The sequence below is a fragment of the Antedon bifida genome, chromosome 9, assembly GCF_963402885.1.
Source record: "Antedon bifida chromosome 9, ecAntBifi1.1, whole genome shotgun sequence".
NCBI classification, from domain to species: Eukaryota; Metazoa; Echinodermata; class Crinoidea; order Comatulida; family Antedonidae; genus Antedon; species Antedon bifida.
In genome coordinates, this window is record NC_136234.1 from 17,858,594 (window position 1) to 17,879,303 (window position 20,710).

General features: G+C 35.4%; 2 protein-coding genes across 3 annotated transcripts in view; both read right to left on the reverse strand.

Annotated features, from left to right (window-relative positions):
- The window catches only part of LOC144852190 (tyrosine-protein kinase receptor-like), a 56,229-nt gene that overhangs the window by 4,785 nt on the left and 30,734 nt on the right, over nt 1–20,710 (reverse strand). Inside the window, exons 12-27 of one of the 2 annotated variants that reach the window (XR_013614275.1) lie at nt 19,826–19,918; nt 19,349–19,496; nt 18,305–18,427; nt 17,879–18,041; nt 17,354–17,536; nt 16,764–16,859; nt 16,563–16,655; nt 16,217–16,324; nt 15,866–16,043; nt 15,503–15,587; nt 15,064–15,258; nt 14,274–14,464; nt 13,647–13,748; nt 13,394–13,528; nt 12,705–12,795; nt 9,934–12,194 (exon numbers count right to left, since the gene is read on the reverse strand). Coding sequence is in view for 1 of the 2 variants with exons in the window: in XM_078709940.1 (XP_078566066.1) it covers nt 11,058–12,194; nt 12,705–12,795; nt 13,394–13,528; nt 13,647–13,748; nt 14,274–14,464; nt 15,064–15,258; nt 15,503–15,587; nt 15,866–16,043; nt 16,217–16,324; nt 16,563–16,655; nt 16,764–16,859; nt 17,354–17,536; nt 17,879–18,041; nt 18,305–18,427; nt 19,349–19,496; nt 19,826–19,918 (3,121 nt within the window). In the remaining variant the exon portion in view is untranslated. Of the gene's footprint in view, nt 1–9,131; nt 12,195–12,704; nt 12,796–13,393; nt 13,529–13,646; nt 13,749–14,273; nt 14,465–15,063; nt 15,259–15,502; nt 15,588–15,865; nt 16,044–16,216; nt 16,325–16,562; nt 16,656–16,763; nt 16,860–17,353; nt 17,537–17,878; nt 18,042–18,304; nt 18,428–19,348; nt 19,497–19,825; nt 19,919–20,710 lie in introns of those variants that run through there. The other variant, XM_078709940.1, reaches the window with a different exon arrangement.
- On the reverse strand, nt 236–8,590 carry LOC144851743 (major facilitator superfamily domain-containing protein 6-like). The gene is made up of 7 exons (XM_078709340.1): nt 8,407–8,590; nt 4,025–4,753; nt 3,591–3,744; nt 2,998–3,148; nt 2,388–2,594; nt 1,931–2,166; nt 236–1,553 (listed from the first exon to the last, which is right to left on the reverse strand). Exons 2-7 carry the CDS (start codon nt 4,735–4,737, stop codon nt 1,347–1,349), a joined length of 1,668 nt encoding a protein of 555 aa, XP_078565466.1. The 5' UTR covers nt 4,738–4,753; nt 8,407–8,590; the 3' UTR covers nt 236–1,346.

Below are 20,710 nucleotides of genomic sequence, written 5' to 3' on the forward strand. Positions count from 1 at the left end.
TTGTATAATGATAATTCGACCTTGGTTTATTGTATACCACATTTTAGGATAAATAGTTTTGACAATTGTGTTTTTTATAATACAGACCTGTCATCTCTTGTTACTGGTCTTGTGACGGCGGACATGGTCGTTGGGGCTCTTCGCAATTGCTCATTTCACCAGTTCCAGAAGTCTATGTGCCACACCTGTTGTTTCAAAGAAGGTTGTTCGGATCCATTCGGTGATGTTATCTACCCATTTACCCTCATAACTGCTACATAATAAAACCTCTTCTAATTTTTGATTTAAAAAAGCTTACCAATAGGGCTTATATTGTAATATAGGCCTATTTAATGTTTTTAACTGAGATAACATCATCTCAATAATAAGTTGACAATTAATTGATCAATTCATTAATAATTTATTTAGAGAGGATAACAAATGTGGTTTTTTCATTACAAAAGAATATTATTAAGGGGTCCTCTGCAAAAATGAAATACAACATTATAAAAACATATTATTAATGACAAGATAAAATCTTTAGATTTCAACTCGACACTTGGGACGAGGTCCGCGCAAAAGACACATACGCTAAAATATTTTAGTGCAACTACCAACTTGTATTTAAAAATCGTTTATTGTAGCGTAATTCGTAGTATTGTAAATTGTTGGTTGAAGAAAAGATGATTCTTGACAAATACATTGGTTATCCGTATTAAATGCGGATAACCAATGACAAGAACTTGGTTGTTAGTTGTTGGTTGAAGAAAAAAATTCACACAATGTGCGAATATAATCAATAACGCATCTCTGAATTTTCGTTTAAATGATTCGAATTAAAATACTAGGTTTTTTCTGTTAAAAAACATTACATATTATGTACAACATTTGATAGGTGGGAATGTAATAAGACCTAATAACCATTTCTCAGCATTACAATTATTATTAAAAATATATTGTATAAATATGTACTAATATAAAATATCTCCTCTACAGCCTCTACAGTAGTGAACCATTGCAAAAATAAGTTAAAACGTCCAATTAAGATAACTAACAAAATATATAATATTATACACATTTTTATATATTTTATAATATATACAATTGAGGTACATTACGTCAACACAAAGTCCGAATCTGGTATCGGTCATCCATCGGATCCGGTCTTGTCATATCGGATCCGGTCTTGTGTAAAGCTCGAAATCATGTCGCTAACAAAGTTTATATAGTATAGTATATTCAATAAATAAAATGTATCTATTCAATATTGCATGCTTTATTAGGTTTAAGTTTGGGCACAACGCAAGCGAGTTGACCAATGAAAATCCATCACTTGTGATTGGTCAAACTGCTAAAGATTGTGCGCTTTATGAACTATCTTTGTCCGTAATAGAACTGTACGATTTTGTCACAAGTGCTGGTGTCTGAACTTGAGTTGATGCTAAATCTGGCGTTGGTGGCGTGCTAGTGCGTAGACGAGTACTTTCAACACTTTTGCGCATCTTATCTTTTTCATTCTCTTCACTTGTTATCAAGTTCATTGATTCTATTTCTGGTTGGATGTCGGTGAAATTCTGTAATTTTAAATGAAAATTCTTTAATTTATGGAAAGACTGTTTTTCTTTCCGAAATAGATACTTTTACATGGCATAGATCTATAAATAATCTCTTAGAATATGATAGGACTTAGCCTAGTATAAAAATAGAAACTTTACAGAATTGTTTTTGCAGAAGTTTGTGTTTCCTGTCTGTATACCTACTGCTGCACCCAAGACTGTTTTGATTTGCCGAGTTAACGCACCTAATTCTTAAAACTAGTTCGTTCGTAGTTTTTCAACTGGACGATCTACCCACTTTTAGGCCTATAGCAAAATGTTAAAAACTTTTCTTGTCAAACTTTGAGTTTGATGTGTTTGCAAACTTTTGTTGAACATTTTATTTTAAAACTTACCCGTCGTGCTACCATGAACAGTAAGAGGAAGCAGGCCGATGAAACGCAGTAGATGAAGCAGGTTGTTGTTGAATTGTACCGGTCAATTAAGAAACCACTCAAAAGAGTACCAATTCCTAGGCCTAGGTTGTGGACGGCGGCATTCACAAATGTTATACTTGTCGCAGTGAACTGTGTCGGAAATGAGTTCACTGTGTAAGATACTAAGGTGTTCCATACCGCAAAATATGATACGCCTAAAATTAAAAAAATATTAAAAGGTTATAAAATTATATATTTGTTAAAAGATACCGAAATATAATGTCAGCTAACGGAATGTCGTAAAGATAAAATTAAAGTATAAAACACAGATATCATAGATCTGTCAATGAGAAATACTTACAACTAACCAGAATTACTTTATATTACGCCGTTCAGTATTAGGCACACCACAAAATGACGACAGAAAATGACTTACCTTGTATAACCTCGACCGGTAAAATCCAAAGAGGATTTTTCATCAAGGCATACATTAGGAATCGAAAACAGTATAACGCTAACGCCATTGTAAGTATATTAATATGGCCTAGTCGTTCTAAGGCTGGCACTTGGAAAAATAAGCCCCAGACCATCTCCGAGCTTGCTCCTATCGTGGTTGCCGTTCCCATCAGCAGCTGTGTAGCACCTACAATACATGAAAACTGGGCTTTAGTTTTTAAAGTTGCTTAAAGGGGTAGCTCCGGCCGTAATATTTCTATTGTTTGTTATAAATAACCCTTTGCAACAACATTGATAATAACTTCATTTTTATTAAGATGTTGATGCTGCACACCTTAAAGGATAACCCACTAAGTACTTATACTTTTTCCCGTGTGGTTCTTCTGGGTGGTGTTGGTCAGTAGGCCTACCCCGGGAGACTCTCTGCTGTCGATCGTGCACGATGAGACATGCATGCTGCACACAAGACCAACGTCCTAACGAAAGCCGGTGGTGCATTATATACATGTATTCTAAACCCTTCAGTTGGAACAGATGTGACAGTCAAGCAAATAGAAAATATTTATATATATTTACAATATTATGCTTACCTAAGTTTTCAAGATGGTAGTTTAAAAAGTACCAAACAAAACCATTACAAACGCCAACAAAAGTGCCAATGGCATATACAGATATATGTTCCGGTGTAAAAAGAAGCAGCAGGAAGTTCTTTACGTAATATTCTTTATCGCTTTTTAAATGCTGAAAACAAAGGATAATTTAAAATATATCAAGTAATCTAACTTTTTGTGTGCATAATAAAAATGTTACCAAGCACGATATAAGTAAAATCTAACAACACATGATACATAAGAGGAACCATTTTCAAAAACCCTCCGTTCTATCCCGGTTATCTCGCACTTTGAAGTTCTCCAAACAAGCAAAGCTTGAATGGAAAAGGTTGATTTATCAATAGACTTGCCCCAAGTCTGTAGTTATTGTCTTTTTTATGTTAGTCCACCAGTCAGGGTTTCGATTTTTGTCTGAAATACTAGTTCATGTATTATACGTATGGAACGCCATATGTGCCACAATATTTATCTTGTTCTTGGTCTGATACACAAGTTGGATTGAAAATCAGCAGTGAGAATCGGGTTCATAAATTGATCTTGATTTTCTTGGTTTTTAATAAAGTAACACTTACGTCGTATTTAAGAGTGCAGCAGATAGGTAACGAGCAGGCGTAAAAGCCCGCCATCATCACAAAAGCAATTTTGTAGTTGGTTGCAATAAAGTCGATACCGCAAATTGTGAACTCTTTTCGGTAGTGTTGCAAAATAGCAGCAGTTATCAAAGATCTGGGGCGTGAAAAAAATAAACAACTGTTTAAAGTCAAACCTTAAATAAGAATAATTTGAGCCGATTTGAGAGATCATCTGCAGATCTAAATATGCAAATCACAGTAATAATAGATACGGTACCATATAAGTTAGTAACTTTTGGTGAAATACAAATTAACAAAGACAACTTCTTAACTAAATAATGATATTGCTATTATGGGCTACGAAAAATCCTAAAGGGTAACTATGTCTAAGCTTTAACTTTAACTATACAATAGAAAAATAGAAAAAGGCTTACCCAAGAATCCATCCCAGAGAACCAAAAGAGCGAAATTTGCTGTAAAATTTAGGGTTGTCTTTTAATTCACTTATGATAGAAACGTCTAAAAATGACAAGTTTGCCGCGAAAAATATTTCGTATAATACAATCACAAAAACAAACTCCCAAAATAAGATGACAACACCTTCTGGTTCATACAGCCATGTTTTATCTTCCTGGGCTTCAATTTCAATCATTTTTTCTTTTAGCTCATCTAAATACGCTTCGTTTTCGTACGCTGATTGGTTGAAATTTGTTGAATAATTATCAGGTGGGACGTCAAGAAGTGTCGCTAAATTTGATATAGCAATGTCACAGGGTTCTCTTTCGGCAGGTTTTAAAAGAACTACGATAGGACCAAACGACATCAATCCAATTATAGATAATATAAAAACAAATCGCCACATTTTAAAACGGTCGGCTATGAAGCCCCACAGAGGTGTACAAAAGACACCGAGTGCGGGTCTGATGGTGAATAGTATGCCTATCCTGAAGGCATCTAGGCCTAACTGTCTGAGATACAAAGAAAGGTAGGGAGCTATACACGCTAAAGCACCATAAACAAAGATGGGAATGATTCGTAAAGATATGTTATCTTCTCGTAATGCTCTCCATGTCTTCTGACGTAATGTTTCCGGCACGCCCTCTTTCAACTCATCTTTAGCACCTGTGCTGGAACTTTCTGCCGTCATGACGTCACAGTTTTCTCTGTAAGTAACATATTAATGTTTTGTTACCAGTCTATTTAAATATTCAACACTTGCAGTTGATCTAAATCTTCGTCATCTTCACTCTTTTCTGGTTCTCTATTATATCACCATCATCCTTCCTCCTCATAGTAGCCTACATTCAACATCGTCATTATCAACACTATTATATTATCGTCATCGTCGTCATTATCATTATTATCATCATCCCTCCTAACAACAGTAGCCTACATTCAACATCGTCATTATCAACACTATTGTATTATCGTCATCGTCGTCATTATCATTATTATCATCATCCCTCCTAACAACAGTAGCCTACATTCAACATCGTCATTATCAACACTATTGTATTATCGTCATCGTCATCATCGTCGTCGTCGTCGTCATCATCATCATTCCTCCTCCTCACAGTAGCGTACCGTCAACATCGTTATAATCAATACATTATCTTTATCATTCCATTTCACATTGTTTCACTATTGTCATCAACATTATCTCATCATCATCATCATCGTTGTCATCCCTCCTCACGGTGACAACATCGTCATCAACATTAATTCAGCAGCCTCATTCTCCTTAATTCATCAGCATCATCCTCCTACAATGCCTTTCCTCCTCCCACCGTCGTCATTAACACTGCTATCTTCACCCTCATAAAAACTGTTACCATCGTAAATTCATAAACATCATCATAAACAACACCGCACCGCGATATGTATTGATTTTGTGTTCGATTTGCAACAGGTTGTGTAGAAATGGTAATTCGATAATTAAAATATAAAACGACTACACTAATGCATTGGCGATGCGATTTCAGTAAATTCGTGTTTATTTTCCGAATCAAATTTGTGGGTACACGCGTTTTTACAAAGTAGGCTTACTCGCGTGTTGCACGAATGCGTGTCATCCGTCATCGCGAGTTACACGCAAAGCAATGTTAAAATATATTGATTTTAAGAAAATTATGCATTAAGGCCAATTTACACAGACGAGCGGTTAAGCGGAAAACCGCGTAGCCTGTTCCACGTAGAATCTGTATATATCTTGCGCGGATACCACCCGTCCGCTCCGCGTTGTGTGTAAATGGTCATAAGGAATAGCATAGATTCTATTTTGTTACCATTACCGCTCGTCTGTGTAAATGGGCTTTTATTGTTTCTTTTCTAGACCCGTTACTGATTCGGTGTTTCTCTATAACAGTTTGAGCAAATTCTTCTACAATAAAATCAACTTAACCCACATGAATCAAGTTCACAAACTGTATTAAAATAAGTGAACCTTTACCATTGAACCATAACGCTTTTTTCTGGCTATTCATTAGAAAACCAGTGATAATAATAACCAAAGGGCATCTAGGCTCACTGTACCGTCACTGTCTGAAAATACACTATAGGCCTACCGTCCCCTTTTGTGTGAACACTTAGCAGCTTTTATCGTTATAATAATTCGATAATTAAAATATAAAACGACTACACTAATGCATTGGCGATGCGATTTCAGTAAATTCGTGTTTATTTTCCGAATCAAATTTGTGGGTACACGCGTTTTTACAAAGTAGGCTTACTCGCGTATTGCACGAATGCGTGTCATCCGTCATCGCGAGTTACACGCAAAGCAATGTTAAAATATATTGATTTTAAGAAAATTATGCATTAAGGCCAATTTACACAGACGAGCGGTTAAGCGGAAAACCGCGTAGCCTGTTCCACGTAGAATCTGTATATATCTTGCGCGGATACCACCCGTCCGCTCCGCGTTGTGTGTAAATGGTCATAAGGAATAGCATAGATTCTATTTTGTTACCATTACCGCTCGTCTGTGTAAATGGGCTTTTATTGTTTCTTTTCTAGACCCGTTACTGATTCGGTGTTTCTCTATAACAGTTTGAGCAAATTCTTCTACAATAAAATCAACTTAACCCACATGAATCAAGTTCACAAACTGTATTAAAATAAGTGAACCTTTACCATTGAACCATAACGCTTTTTTCTGGCTATTCATTAGAAAACCAGTGATAATAATAACCAAAGGGCATCTAGGCTCACTGTACCGTCACTGTCTGAAAATACACTATAGGCCTACCGTCCCCTTTTGTGTGAACACTTAGCAGCTTTTATCGTTATAATAATTCGATAATTAAAATATAAAACGACTACACTAATGCATTGGCGATGCGATTTCAGTAAATTCGTGTTTATTTTCCGAATCAAATTTGTGGGTACACGCGTTTTTACAAAGTAGGCTTACTCGCGTATTGCACGAATGCGTGTCATCCGTCATCGCGAGTTACACGCAAAGCAATGTTAAAATATATTGATTTTAAGAAAATTATGCATTAAGGCCAATTTACACAGACGAGCGGTTAAGCGGAAAACCGCGTAGCCTGTTCCACGTAGAATCTGTATATATCTTGCGCGGATACCACCCGTCCGCTCCGCGTTGTGTGTAAATGGTCATAAGGAATAGCATAGATTCTATTTTGTTACCATTACCGCTCGTCTGTGTAAATGGGCTTTTATTGTTTCTTTTCTAGACCCGTTACTGATTCGGTGTTTCTCTATAACAGTTTGAGCAATTTCTTCTACAATAAAATCAACTTAACCCATATGAATCAAGTTCACAAACTGTATTAAAATAAGTGAACCTTTACCATTGAACCATAACGCTTTTTTTCTGGCTATTCATTAGAAAACCAGTGATAATAATAACCAAAGGGCATCTAGGCTCACTGTACCGTCACTGTCTGAAAATACACTATAGGCCTACCGTCCCCTTTTGTGTGAACACTTAGCAGCTTTTATCGTTATAATAATTCGATAATTAAAATATAAAACGACTACACTAATGCATTGGCGATGCGATTTCAGTAAATTCGTGTTTATTTTCCGAATCAAATTTGTGGGTACACGCGTTTTTACAAAGTAGGCTTACTCGCGTGTTGCACGAATGCGTGTCATCCGTCATCGCGAGTTACACGCAAAGCAATGTTAAAATATATTGATTTTAAGAAAATTATGCATTAAGGCCAATTTACACAGACGAGCGGTTAAGCGGAAAACCGCGTAGCCTGTTCCACGTAGAATCTGTATATATCTTGCGCGGATACCACCCGTCCGCTCCGCGTTGTGTGTAAATGGTCATAAGGAATAGCATAGATTCTATTTTGTTACCATTACCGCTCGTCTGTGTAAATGGGCTTTTATTGTTTCTTTTCTAGACCCGTTATTGATTCGGTGTTTCTCTATAACAGTTTGAGCAATTTCTTCTACAATAAAATCAACTTAACCCACATGAATCAAGTTCACAAACTGTATTAAAATAAGTGAACCTTTACCATTGAACCATAACGCTTTTTTCTGGCTATTCATTAGAAAACCAGTGATAATAATAACCAAAGGGCATCTAGGCTCACTGTACCGTCACTGTCTGAAAATACACTATAGGCCTACCGTCCCCTTTTGTGTGAACACTTAGCAGCTTTTATACCCAATTGTACATTTGAAGCGCAACTATGCCTATTATAAGTATAATTGCCTTGATATAGAACCGTAGGCATTTTTTACCATCGACTGAATATTTCGCAATAGTAAATATGTACTGATAACGATTGTACACTTACACTTAACGTTTGTTTTAATATAATACTCTTACCTTTTTTAGGCCTACAAAATCGTCATTAATCGGTTCGCTAAGAGTTAATTAACCAGCAGTTGTTTACATTTTCCTCTTACACGTTGCCGGGATTTAATGAACGTACAGTTAGTATTCTATTTTACAATTTTTGGATCATTATCCGTACGATTGACACACTTCATTTATTTAATTGTTATTTAAAGTGGAGCATATTAAAACAGCTGTTGCGTATCAGGTAGTTATTCATCGAATGGGCTTATTCGTTAGTGAATTAACACTGATTTTATAAATAGATTCTTTTCTCCTCGCGTTTAACGAAAAAGAGGCGAGGCTTCCTGATTCTAAATACCATTTGTGTTGATTACTTTCTTTATGGCCAAACGTCAGCAATAATCCAGTGTACCTAGTTGTATTTCATTAAAACAAACACATAGTTAGATTTATCCATTACACGGATAACTATCTGATATAATTTAATAATGTAAATAAAACGGTGAAAACAAGAAATTAAAGAAATCGCCTTAAATTAGAAGTGACACGCGTCAAGCCGAACGGTAATTATGACGCGACGAACGATTTCAGACGTGTGAACATCGAATCGAATGTGACGTCATATCAGTCGATTTTCAACTCGAAGGCTTCGCGCGTGAATTCGCCTTTTCAAGCTTCGCGCGACTCAACTGAGGATATCTCATTCATTTAAAGTACTTTCACTTATTTATAATAAAACATTTATTCTCGCTCTTCATAAAAGTATATACAAACATAAAATTACAAATAATTTTCACAAAAAAATATTGATATAAAAATCTTAAAACATGTCATTATCCATATTGCATAAACCCATTACTATAATATGATTTTAAAAATATTTCGATGAAACAAAATATACAACAGACAATACAGTAGTTCATTGAATATAAAGCAATTAAAAACGTACTGTACTTTTAAAAACATATTTGTTGAGCAATATCGTTAGAAAATAGGTTATAAAACTCTAGAGGGGCTATCTATCAAGTTTTAGGAGAACCTTTCCGTCACTGCGGCCAAACCCTATTTATGGAACACCATATGAAGGGGAAATGATGTTGTGCCTGGAAGGTGTGGTTCCTACTTCGGTTCAAAGTTAATCAACTTTGACATACAATTTAAATAGGCCTACACACTGTATAATTTATTTATAATATATATTTGTTTCCATAAAATGGGTATTATTTCAATAAAATTGGTATTTAAATACTTATCTTAAGCTTGGTTCCCACTAGGACGCAACGCAAGGACATAGGCGCAAAGGAAGCGAGTTGATCAATGACAAGCGACTGTTCGAATAATCCATCGCTTGTGATTGGTCAAATCACTAAAGCGTGGTTCCCACTAGCGACGCAACGTAACGCAACCTACGCAACGTAAGAAAATACCCTTCCAATAATTGTGTTTGCCCCCGCCTGCGTGAAATCAAACTTGCGATTTTTGCAGCATTATTGCGTCGTCGGTTCCCACTTGTGATTACGCAATACAGCACATTGCGTCGATACGTTGCGTTACGTCGTTGCGTTGCGTCTCTAGTGGGAACCAAGCTTTAATTAGCTAACTGAAACGTGTATGTACATAGTTTTGACAAGATTTGGCATAAAATTGAAAAACAAAATAACTACATTAATTCAAAAAACCAATTACAATCCGTAATAGCAGCAACAACAATAGCATTATTTCTTCAGAAAATAATTACAATCATAAAATCTAATTCTATCAGCTGAATTTTAAAATTGGCAATTTTAGAGGGGGCAAGTTAGTTTAAAATTTCACCTACAGTAAAAAATGTTTATATAAAATTATCTAACCAATTCAAGCAGCATAATATAAAAATTAAAAAAAAAAGAGGTTTATTAAACAAAATATTCCCGAACAAAAATAGAAAAATAATTGATTGCCTAACAATGTACTATAAATTCATTTATTTATATATATATATATATGTATTATTTTAAACAATTGGTCATAAAATTGATTTTAATGTATTTTATAAACACACATAAAACAGAGAAAACAATACAACACACACGGTGGTATGGGATTACATCCCACAGTGGATTTATATCATAATTAATAATATAATATTCAATAATAAAATTTACAGTTGGCCCATAAAATATATCTATTATAAATAAAAAAATTTAAATATTGTCACTACAGTACTAATTAATATTAATACTATACAAGAAAGACTTTCAAAAAAATTATTTAAATATATAAATGTGAAAATTTTAAATTCATAAAGGAAGATTTGTCTATATTAACTTGTCTATTATTATAATATTGTTATCACATTTACAGTACTGGTCTGTGTGTGAAGAATGTAATCATATTGTATATACTATTTCATAAAATTGTTCTGATATATACATCACTATGTAAAAAATCTAGCATACTAAACCAATATATGAGTGTGTGTCAGTATTTTTACAAATATTGAATACATTTTAATCAAAAAAAGTCATTGTGTATATTTCCAGTTTATAGAATGTTTTCTGAAGTGTGAGCTCTGAAGAGATACTTTTACATATAAATCAACATATCTGCTTTTTGTTGATGAGTATGATTGTGATCGGTATCACGCTGTGGGCTTGCCATACTTTATTATACCTAAATCTATGTGCACGTTTTCTTCTCTATACCACTGCTGCCGTGCCATCACTCCCAAATAAAAACACACCTGTATTTTGGTCCTGTTTTAGAATACGTCCAGGTGATACTGGATGGTTATTTTGAATTTCGTGTTCTGATTTTTTTTCAACTGTTGGTCCTGTTTCAACTTCATGATTTCTCTGCCTCCTCAAACTTCTTTTTCTTGGTGACTGGTTTTCATCCGATTCTGAACTTCTTGAATTGCTACGTGGAAATGTCGCGCAACCATCTACATTCCGCGATAACCTTGGATTTGTGCCAATGTTTCCCGCAAAATTCTGCGACGTTTTCAAAGGATCACACATTGCACCTATTTCCACATCGCTTAAAGTTTTTGAGCACCGGACGTTCGTTCTCGGCGCACTGCCTCGTCTGCTGCCAGGACGCGAGCGTGGTCTTTCTCGTAACCGCACAGAACTGTCCGAATGCTCAGATCCATCTGTGTTTTCAGAGTATAAATTTGAATTATCTAAACTGCGTGAGGAACCTTGTACACTGGAAATATTAGAGGAAGCCGTGCTCTCATTTGCATATTCTAATAAGCCGCATGTCTCATCTAAGCTTGTACGCTCTACTGGTTTCGTGAATGGATTACTACTCCGATTGGACAATGGCAGAAAAGGGTTTGTACTTGTGGAATCTTCATCACAACTAATCTGCGTAGGAATATACAAGCTCCCCGGAAATGGATTTGTTACGTTTTCTTCAGGCGTACTGACGCTGCGTCGATACGGTCGTGGGTAGCTCTGCGAAACTGGATTATTAGAATCCTCTCCTAAACTTGCACTGTATTGATAAATCCGATTACAAAATGCTGATTGTCTTTGTTTTGCGTCCATTTTATCCGGTGGCTTGTACTGGCACGTCATTTCTTGCGGGAATTGAAACTGGTACTGTCGTAAACTGTCTTGCCGCGTAAAAACCTCGTCTCTGCTTTCGTCGTCGTTAGTCGTATCATTCTCTCCCTTTGCCGTTGTATCCGTTTGGTCTGTACTGGGGCAGTCTAACCTTTCAACCGTCAAGGATACAGAGTTTTCAAGATCTGCTGGTCTGTTTACTGTAGTTTGTCTATTTAATTGTGGAATTGCCATCGGCAGTGGTGAACTTAAAACATCTGGATCCTAAAAGGAAAAAGAAAAAACATACATCTTTTTAAAAAAATTGTCAAAATTTAAAATGTATTTGTTGTCTGTACTTATTGTGGGATTAATGATTAAAAAAGACATTTTCATATATATTTTATATCATTTCTATATTATGTAAATTGATAAAATATTTTGACACTTTCCTAAAGCTCTGTCTACACTCTCAAACTAGTTTGACAAAAACAGTGTGATGTGCTCAAATATGGTAGTGATATGGTCAAATATGGGATGACATTGTGTCTATATATAGGCACATCACATTTGTTGTCACATAAAGTTTGATGGTGTAGACAGAGCTTAAGGTGACAATAGTTGACTACAGCATGCTTTTCATGCAGAATTTCAGAATTCGGATAAATCATTTCAAAAATTTAGTTCCAAGTATTTATTGTGTGAGTAATTTTACTATCTTCCCTGGTTCATTTTTATGCTAATTTATTTATTTATTTGCTGTTAAGATTATTTATGATGAGTTGCAATACTTACTTGTAAACAATAACCAATTCTTTCTAGTAATAAACAGGCTGATGGCCTCTCTTCTGGGTTCTTAGACCAGCACTGATCAATAAGGCTATATCTAAACACAAATAATACAATGATGATGTCATAGTAATATCAATGTATATGAAAAAAATCAGGTTATGCCCTCTACAGACTTTTACGGAAGTGCCACCATGATCAGATTAGGAGACAACAATTTGAATAGTGTACCAAACTTGTTTTTATGCACATAGGACAAGGCCGTAACGAGAGGTTAAAAAACAGATGAGGTAAAGATGTTTTAAATATAATTATTAATATAAAATATAACGATCTCTGCTGGGGAATTGGGGTGGGTTGTGAAAATTGAAAATTTCAGACAAGGAGAGCGCCTCATGTTGGCTATGGCCCTGTAGGACCAACAGCTAAACTTCCCATTCAAAGGACAATATAATCAGAGTAAAGTATCTTAGTAAAGAGACATACACAAAATGACATGATAGACAGGATTCGAACCCACACCTTCTCTCATGCAAATCTGATTCCAAACCAATTGGACCAATACACTCCCTATGCCACACAAGCCATATCACATTTGCAAACTCACATTTAAGGTGGGCATTTATTTGGAGGGCTCATACGATTGACATTACACTCCCTATGCCACACAAGCCATTTCACATTAACAAACTTACATTTGAGGTGGGCATTTATTTGGAGGGTTCATGCGATTGCCAGTTGAGACAAAGTGGATCACTTCCTGGTTACTCATTCCTGGATAAGGCATGTATCCCAACGACATGATCTCCCACAAAAGTACTCCAAATGACCTAAAAGAAACAATAAAAAATGTACTATAAAATAAAATGATTCTATAGTGTTATTGATCTTAAGACAGAGTCATAAAGAAGACATCTGCAATACACTTATATACAAATGGCAACTCACCAGATATCTGTTTTTGCCGTAAATATTCCGTCCAGGAATGCTTCCGGTGGCATCCATTTTACCGGAAGCAAGGCTCTTCCTGACTTGCGATAATAGTCGGCACTACATATAGGAATAACAAAGATTTCATGTACTCAATAATTGTGTAGTATAATAATAAAAGTAGTAGTAGTAGTAATGATTGATTTAAGTCATAAAGCAACACTCTAGATAATATTGTATTATTTCCTTCATCAGTAGAACCTCTATTAAGGGGACACCTTCAGGATGCAACAAAGTGTCCCCTTAATAAATAGGGATGGCCCCTGAACAGGAGTTGCCCATAGTGTTAAATTATATATTGTCCATAGTTTGTTTCACAAGCTGTCCCCTTAAAAGGGGTGTCCCCTTAATAGGGGGAATAAACTCACCTTTTCTGATTTTTTCTACAGCGCCATGAGCAATGAATGTTGGAATGGCGCTATATAAATCGAACGATTGATTGATTGATTGATGTCCTATGAACAGGAGTTGTCCATAGTGTTAAACCATATATGTCCCTAGTTTGTTTCACAGAATGTCCCTTTAATAGAGATGGTCTTCTCAATATAGCTTCCTCAAAGGAGGGGCTCTACTACATTTACATACCCATATATATCTCTAGCCATTCCAAAGTCTCCAATCTTAGCGACTCGATCTGCACTGCGACTCGTAAGTAAGATGTTCCGTGCTGCGATGTCACGGTGGATAAATTTCTTAGACTCCAGGTAACAGACGCCCTCTGCTACATCCTTTGCTACGTGAAGAAGATCACGCATGTGGATATTACTTGGTTTATCCTGCAACACATCAAACGTAGACTGTTAAAAAACAGTGGAATAATTAAGAGTTAAGCACAAGAATAAAATATTGTCAAAAGCCAGACATATATGTTTGCTTTAATGATATATATTTCCTCTTTATGCTGGGTGACCTTTTCAGGGTAAAGCTCTGTCTACACTATCAAACCTTATGTGACAATTGATGTGATGTGATGTGCCCATATATGGACATGATGACATCATAACAATACCATATTTAAGCATATCACTACCATATTTTGATAGCCTAGACAGAGCTTTAGACTGTTCTTCCAGAGGGTCCGGGACAGGACCATGGTCAGCAGACAGGGAGACAATCCCCTTTTTGAATACTTTACTATTAATGTCTTAATCATGGTAATGTATAATGTATGTGCACAAAACCAACAGCTTTACATCTCATCAGAAGAACAAAAAAAGATATGGCACAGACAGGTCTCGAACCAATGCCACTAATATGCTAGTCTGATACCCCCTACCATTACACCATACCATTCTCTCTCAAGAGTTACTTACACTAACAGTAAGCTACTAACAAATTACAATATGAAAATTCTACTACGGTAACACAACTCTACCTTTACTGGCCGATTATCTCGCAGGAACTGCTTAAGCTCTCCGCCTGCCATTAGTTCCAAAACAATGAAGCGTGGATGTTGCGTAAAACAGACACCAATAAACTTAACAATGTTTTTATGCTCAAAGTTCTTCATAATCATAGCTTCGAGTAGAAAATCAAGTTCATTTTGTTCTGTACAAATCTCTGGTAGTGTCTGAATAAAAGGTATAATGTTAATAGTAATTTACACTGTTCAAGAAATTTATTTTGATACCAAGCACAGACAAAAACAACAACCTACTCATTTGCATGGTTCCAGGGATAGCACTGTAAATCCCCAAATGGAGATCTACATTTTGTATGTAATTCAGTTTGAAAAATTCACTGCATACAAGATACAGTGTATTTATAAACTAAATGCTCCATTTTATTTTAATAAAACATTTTAAAATGCTCACCTTAACTGCAATGGGTCTTGTTTCAAAGCTGTTTATCTTGTAGATACCTTCAAACACCTCTCCAAAAGCACCTTCCCCTAATGCTCTGATAACAAATACAAATTTAGTGTATTATCTATATTAAATGTGGGTCTTTTGCAATCTGTCTTTTATTTTTGCTTTGTAAATCTGATCAAATTTCACAACTTGAGAATGAAATATTTGGAGACTGTAAAGTTTATATTTAATGGATTTTCTATTCTTCACACACAAACAACTTTATAAATGGTTCCTAACAATTTATAATACCAAGTATTTGTCTTGCTATGTTTTAAGTTAAAACTGATTTAGAGGTCTCCAATTGGTAACAAACCTCAGCCTTACCTTACTAATTTGATTGCACTGCGAGAGAGCTCTTTTAGGTCACTCGATTTCACTGTCCCATCACCAAACAAGTAACATGGATTGACATCTACGGAGATGTTTTCACGAAGCTGTGCCAGTTGTACAGCTGGAATCTGTTCTTCAATGGTTTTTAGTTTTTTAGACTGACGACGATAAACTAAAAATAGATTATCATAAGAATTACTAATGTTTTTATGTCTGTATACATATTTTGTTTCCAAAACAGATTTATTTTATAATGGGCTAATTGGCTATTCTTGAAGAAATCAGGAAAATTAACATATTTTGTTGTATTGACAGATATTTCGCTGTAAGGTAATAAATACTCACAACATAATATTAGAAGTAACACAAACAACATCAGAATAGCAGCGATAGATACCACAACAACAGTTGCAGAAATATTTGAATCACCAATCGGTAAATTGGTCGGAGAAGCTGAAAAATAAAAAGATGTTAATAAAATATTATTACTATATCTTTAAAATTAGAAAGATGGGAGGATTATTGATTTGAAAATGTTGACTTTTTGATTAAAATTTGGATTACCTTCATAGATAAACTCACCAGGTAGCACGATTAATTAGCTTTTGATAATAAAGCATATTCTTACAAGACAGATGGGACATTAAATAATAAATCAACGATTGTGATTATTATTTAGTGTAAAGCTTACCAAAGCATTCAGAGAAGTCAGGTGACAAATGTTCTAGAGAGTCACATGACACAGTTGAAAAAACTTGGACATATCCATCACTGACATGAGATGCTGAAGAAATAAAATAATTAAAATTGATCATAAACAACATTCAACTAATTTCAATTTGCTCCTGATTTTATGCCAGAATTAATGTAGAACTAAAGATGACTTTAATACCTATCTCTTTAGACACAAGAACTGCTTGTGAGCTGGTGTAAGACGTTCCACCAAAACCATAAGCTTTGATGTCTTTTGTCAAAGATGCATCACCACCTTAAAAAAAACAAGACAATTGTTTGGATCAGAGGTTTTATATTTCAACAATTCTGAAGTAGATATAGTAGAACCTTTAAAGGGGCACCTTAAAAAAAGGTATCCCTGTAATAGGTGTCCCCAATAGTGGCTGGCCGTTCTAAAAACATATAATATTGCCCCTCATTTGTTTCACAGGAAAGTGTCCACCTAATAGAGGGGTGTCCAGACAGGGTATCATGCACACAAAAGCCAAATACGCAGTACTAAAGTACAGTAGAAGCCATCATTTGGGATGCCTCTATTAAAGGGCCACTTTTCTGTGAACCAAATGAGGTGGAAATATGTTTTAACACTACAAATGTAACCCTTATTCAGGGAACATAATTATTTATAGGATGCTTTGTTTGGTTCACTTAATAGAGGTTGTACTGCATCACAAATGTTCAACCTTCTTTCTTACAAGACGCACAGCCTAAGTACTCTGGTGGGAAACCCAGAAATTAATCCCATACCTGTATAGCCGCCTCCACCTCCTCCAGAAACACATGGTCCCCCACCCCCACCAAATCCACCACTTGTAGGCCATTGATTGTCTGCAATACCAGCATGGCACACCGTGCCTCCAACGGCACCCTGGAGGAATGACATCCCTGATGTAAGATAACTTATGTTATCCTTCCAACCGCCACCAGATCCTGTTTAAAAGCATTACACTTTAATAAATATCTTTTTAAAATAGTTTCATACTTTATACATATATATATTTAGGCCTGTAATCAGCCTGTTTGAAATCAACCTGGTTTTCACACAATGATTAGACTGTGTCATTTACATCAATACTGTATCAGTACGTCCACAATATCGAAAAATGATGCACTAAATATAATAGTACTGAACAAGTAACTGATAATTTTAAGATTGAATTGCGAGAAGGCATGAGCTCAAGACCAGTTGCTTGTTCCCAAACCTGCTTCCAAAGAGCATGAACATAATACAAATATAATTATAAATCATAAAAGTTAACCAAGAGTCTTTACCAGGAGTATCAGTTTCATTAAGGTTCATCAAGCCATTGGATCCAGGCCCCTGATCTTCAATTTGACCATTTTTTCCATTCTGAGACACCTGCTCCGACAAAGCTAAACCACCTCCACCTCCTGCCACCAACAGTGGATACCACTCACCAGATGTCTCATTAAACTACAAAAGAAAAGAGCTAGTTAAGTAACCAAGGCAGTCAAGTTGCCAAGCCAGTCAAGTGACCTAACCAGTCAAGTGACCAAACCAGTCAACTGGCCAAGCGTTAGAGCAGGGGCCCACAAATATCCATAAACTTATCTGTACAGATTATAGACTCTCCTTGACCACAGTTTATGTGGTAGATCATTAGTCTCTTAGAGTATTTAGCAATCCGTAAGCAAAATATATGGATTTTTTTTCTAAACAAAGATAAGAATAATTACCATGGCAACGTATGATGCTCCACCTCCTCCTCCCCCTCCTCCAGCATGTTTTCCCCCTGGACCATATTCTTCCCGAGTTTTGTCATCAAGTCCTTCACAATGAGGACCTAGAAGTTTATGATCCTTTAAAGCAAATAAATTTTCATTTTCACCTTTTAACATAGAACAATGAGGTATCCATAGTGTAGGTGAGGACATCCATGACCTTTGATCTTTTCTTAATGACATAGATTTTCCCTTGATAGTCAGTGCAAAAGCATTAGAGCTTTCAGCTGCTCATGCTTATAAACAACTTGCTGCTGTGATAGCTTTAGTATTGGGTGGATAAAAACACAGGTAATTATCTTTTAAAACAACCTTAATTGGTTTGTAAGAATGCACAGATTTTGACACCTTTGGCGTGCCGTCATGTAATCAAAACATCACAAAGTACAATATATTTTTAATTCAATTCTTAGAATTTAAAACTAATTAACAGTTCTATTGGCTGTATCTTTTGTTTTCCAACACAAAACATTTATAGCCCAAGGGACAGGCCAAGGTCAATACACGCAAAATTACATTTCATTATTTGTCTTGATTACAGAATTATTAATTAAATCTAATGGAATTTGTGGCGGTGATGTTTTGTGATTTTTAATCAAAGGTTAGCACTCAAGGCTTGCATTGAATTACACATATGCATATTATGATTAATTTTTTAACGCCTGGTAGTTTATCTGTGACATAAAAAAGCTATAGGCTAGATTCACACTGAGCCTTAATTTGGTCTGGTGAAAGCCTGGTAGTTATGTAACATTTGGACATAAAAAAAGCTAAAGCTATGTTCACACTGAGCCTCAATTTGGTCTGGTAAAAGCCTGGTAGCTATGTAACATTTGGACATAAAGAAAGCTAAAGCTATGTTCACATTGAGCCTCAATTTGGTCCAGTGAAAGCCTATGAGTTATGTAACATTCCAGATTCAGTGTGGACACAGCTTTATGCTGACTTACGCTAACAATTTAATAAGACTTTGATTTATAAAAAAAATTGTTGGCTAACCTCGTCACAGGCAGATTCCCCTACTTGCCCAACAAGAATGTAAAGTACATCCCCTTTTGTTAGGTTGAATGTTCCCATGACAACAGCTCCGACGGAATCCTGGGAACTTTCAATGCCACGCCCTCCACTAGCACCTTTGGCTGCAATTCTAAAAAGACAAAAATTGATTATCAGCGGTCAAGAGGACACTTTATGGGACCCAACAAAGTACCTAATTACTAGGGAAATTCCCCCGAATAATGGTGTCCCTTTAATAGTCATAGTGTTAAATCATATATTTCCCTTATTTGTCTTAAGCTCTGTCTACACTATCAAACTTTTTGAGACAAAAAAAATGTGATGTGCCCACACGATGTCATATCACTACCATATTTGGGCATATCAATACCATAATTTGAGCACATCATACTTTTTTTGTCAAACTAGTTTGATAGTGTAGACAGAGCTTAAGAATATTATACAACAACAATTATATACCTGTAAAGCCTGCTTACTGGGACAGTCCACATCTGAACTCCATGTATAACACCCTCGCCCGATTCCACCACTTCAACGGACACATTTGAATGTCTATCAAAAAGAAAAAAATTACTAATTATTACGCACATGTTTTTAAAAAAAATAAAAAAAGGATATCACTAATTATCTTGTATCTGTTAAATAAATGTATTGGTTATTATATTAAGATTATTAATGAAGATAAAACACAACCTTTAGAGAGCGATAAAAAATAAGATGACTCTATAAAAGGTCAAATGAGTTCAAATATCCATGCTATTAACCAATGCAATTAAGCATAAAAACCAATTTTCTTGACTACTAAGATTGCATTAATTTGATTTTGAGTACGGCATGCGAGTGATACGTTAAAACCTTTCTGACAACCTTTCCAACAATTAAAACTAAAATCAAACAACAAAATATGCAGATTTACAAATGTCTAGTTTTATTGACTATGCTGAAAATGTTAAATTACCGCTGAATTCGAAAAAAAAAAATCAACAAAAATCCCTCTTAAAGTACTTTATATTATAAAATGGGGTCAAATATAACCTACCAAGTATTGTTACTTGGCAAAAAATTTTTTTGCGAAGTATAAGTACTTTATTTGTTTGTTTGTTAGCACGATAGCGCCTAGAATTTTCAAGTTATCATTCTGAATATTTCGGTGTAGGTATATACAGTACTTACAGAGAAATTCAAGAAAATCAGTTCATTGATAATTTCACAAATAAAAAATGAAACACTGAAATATCAACATGCGCCCTCTGAGGCAATATTTTGCCAAATACTTCAATTTTAAAGGGATACCGTCAGGACCCAAATAAGAGTCCATTGGAGGAGTTGGCCAAAGCATTATAC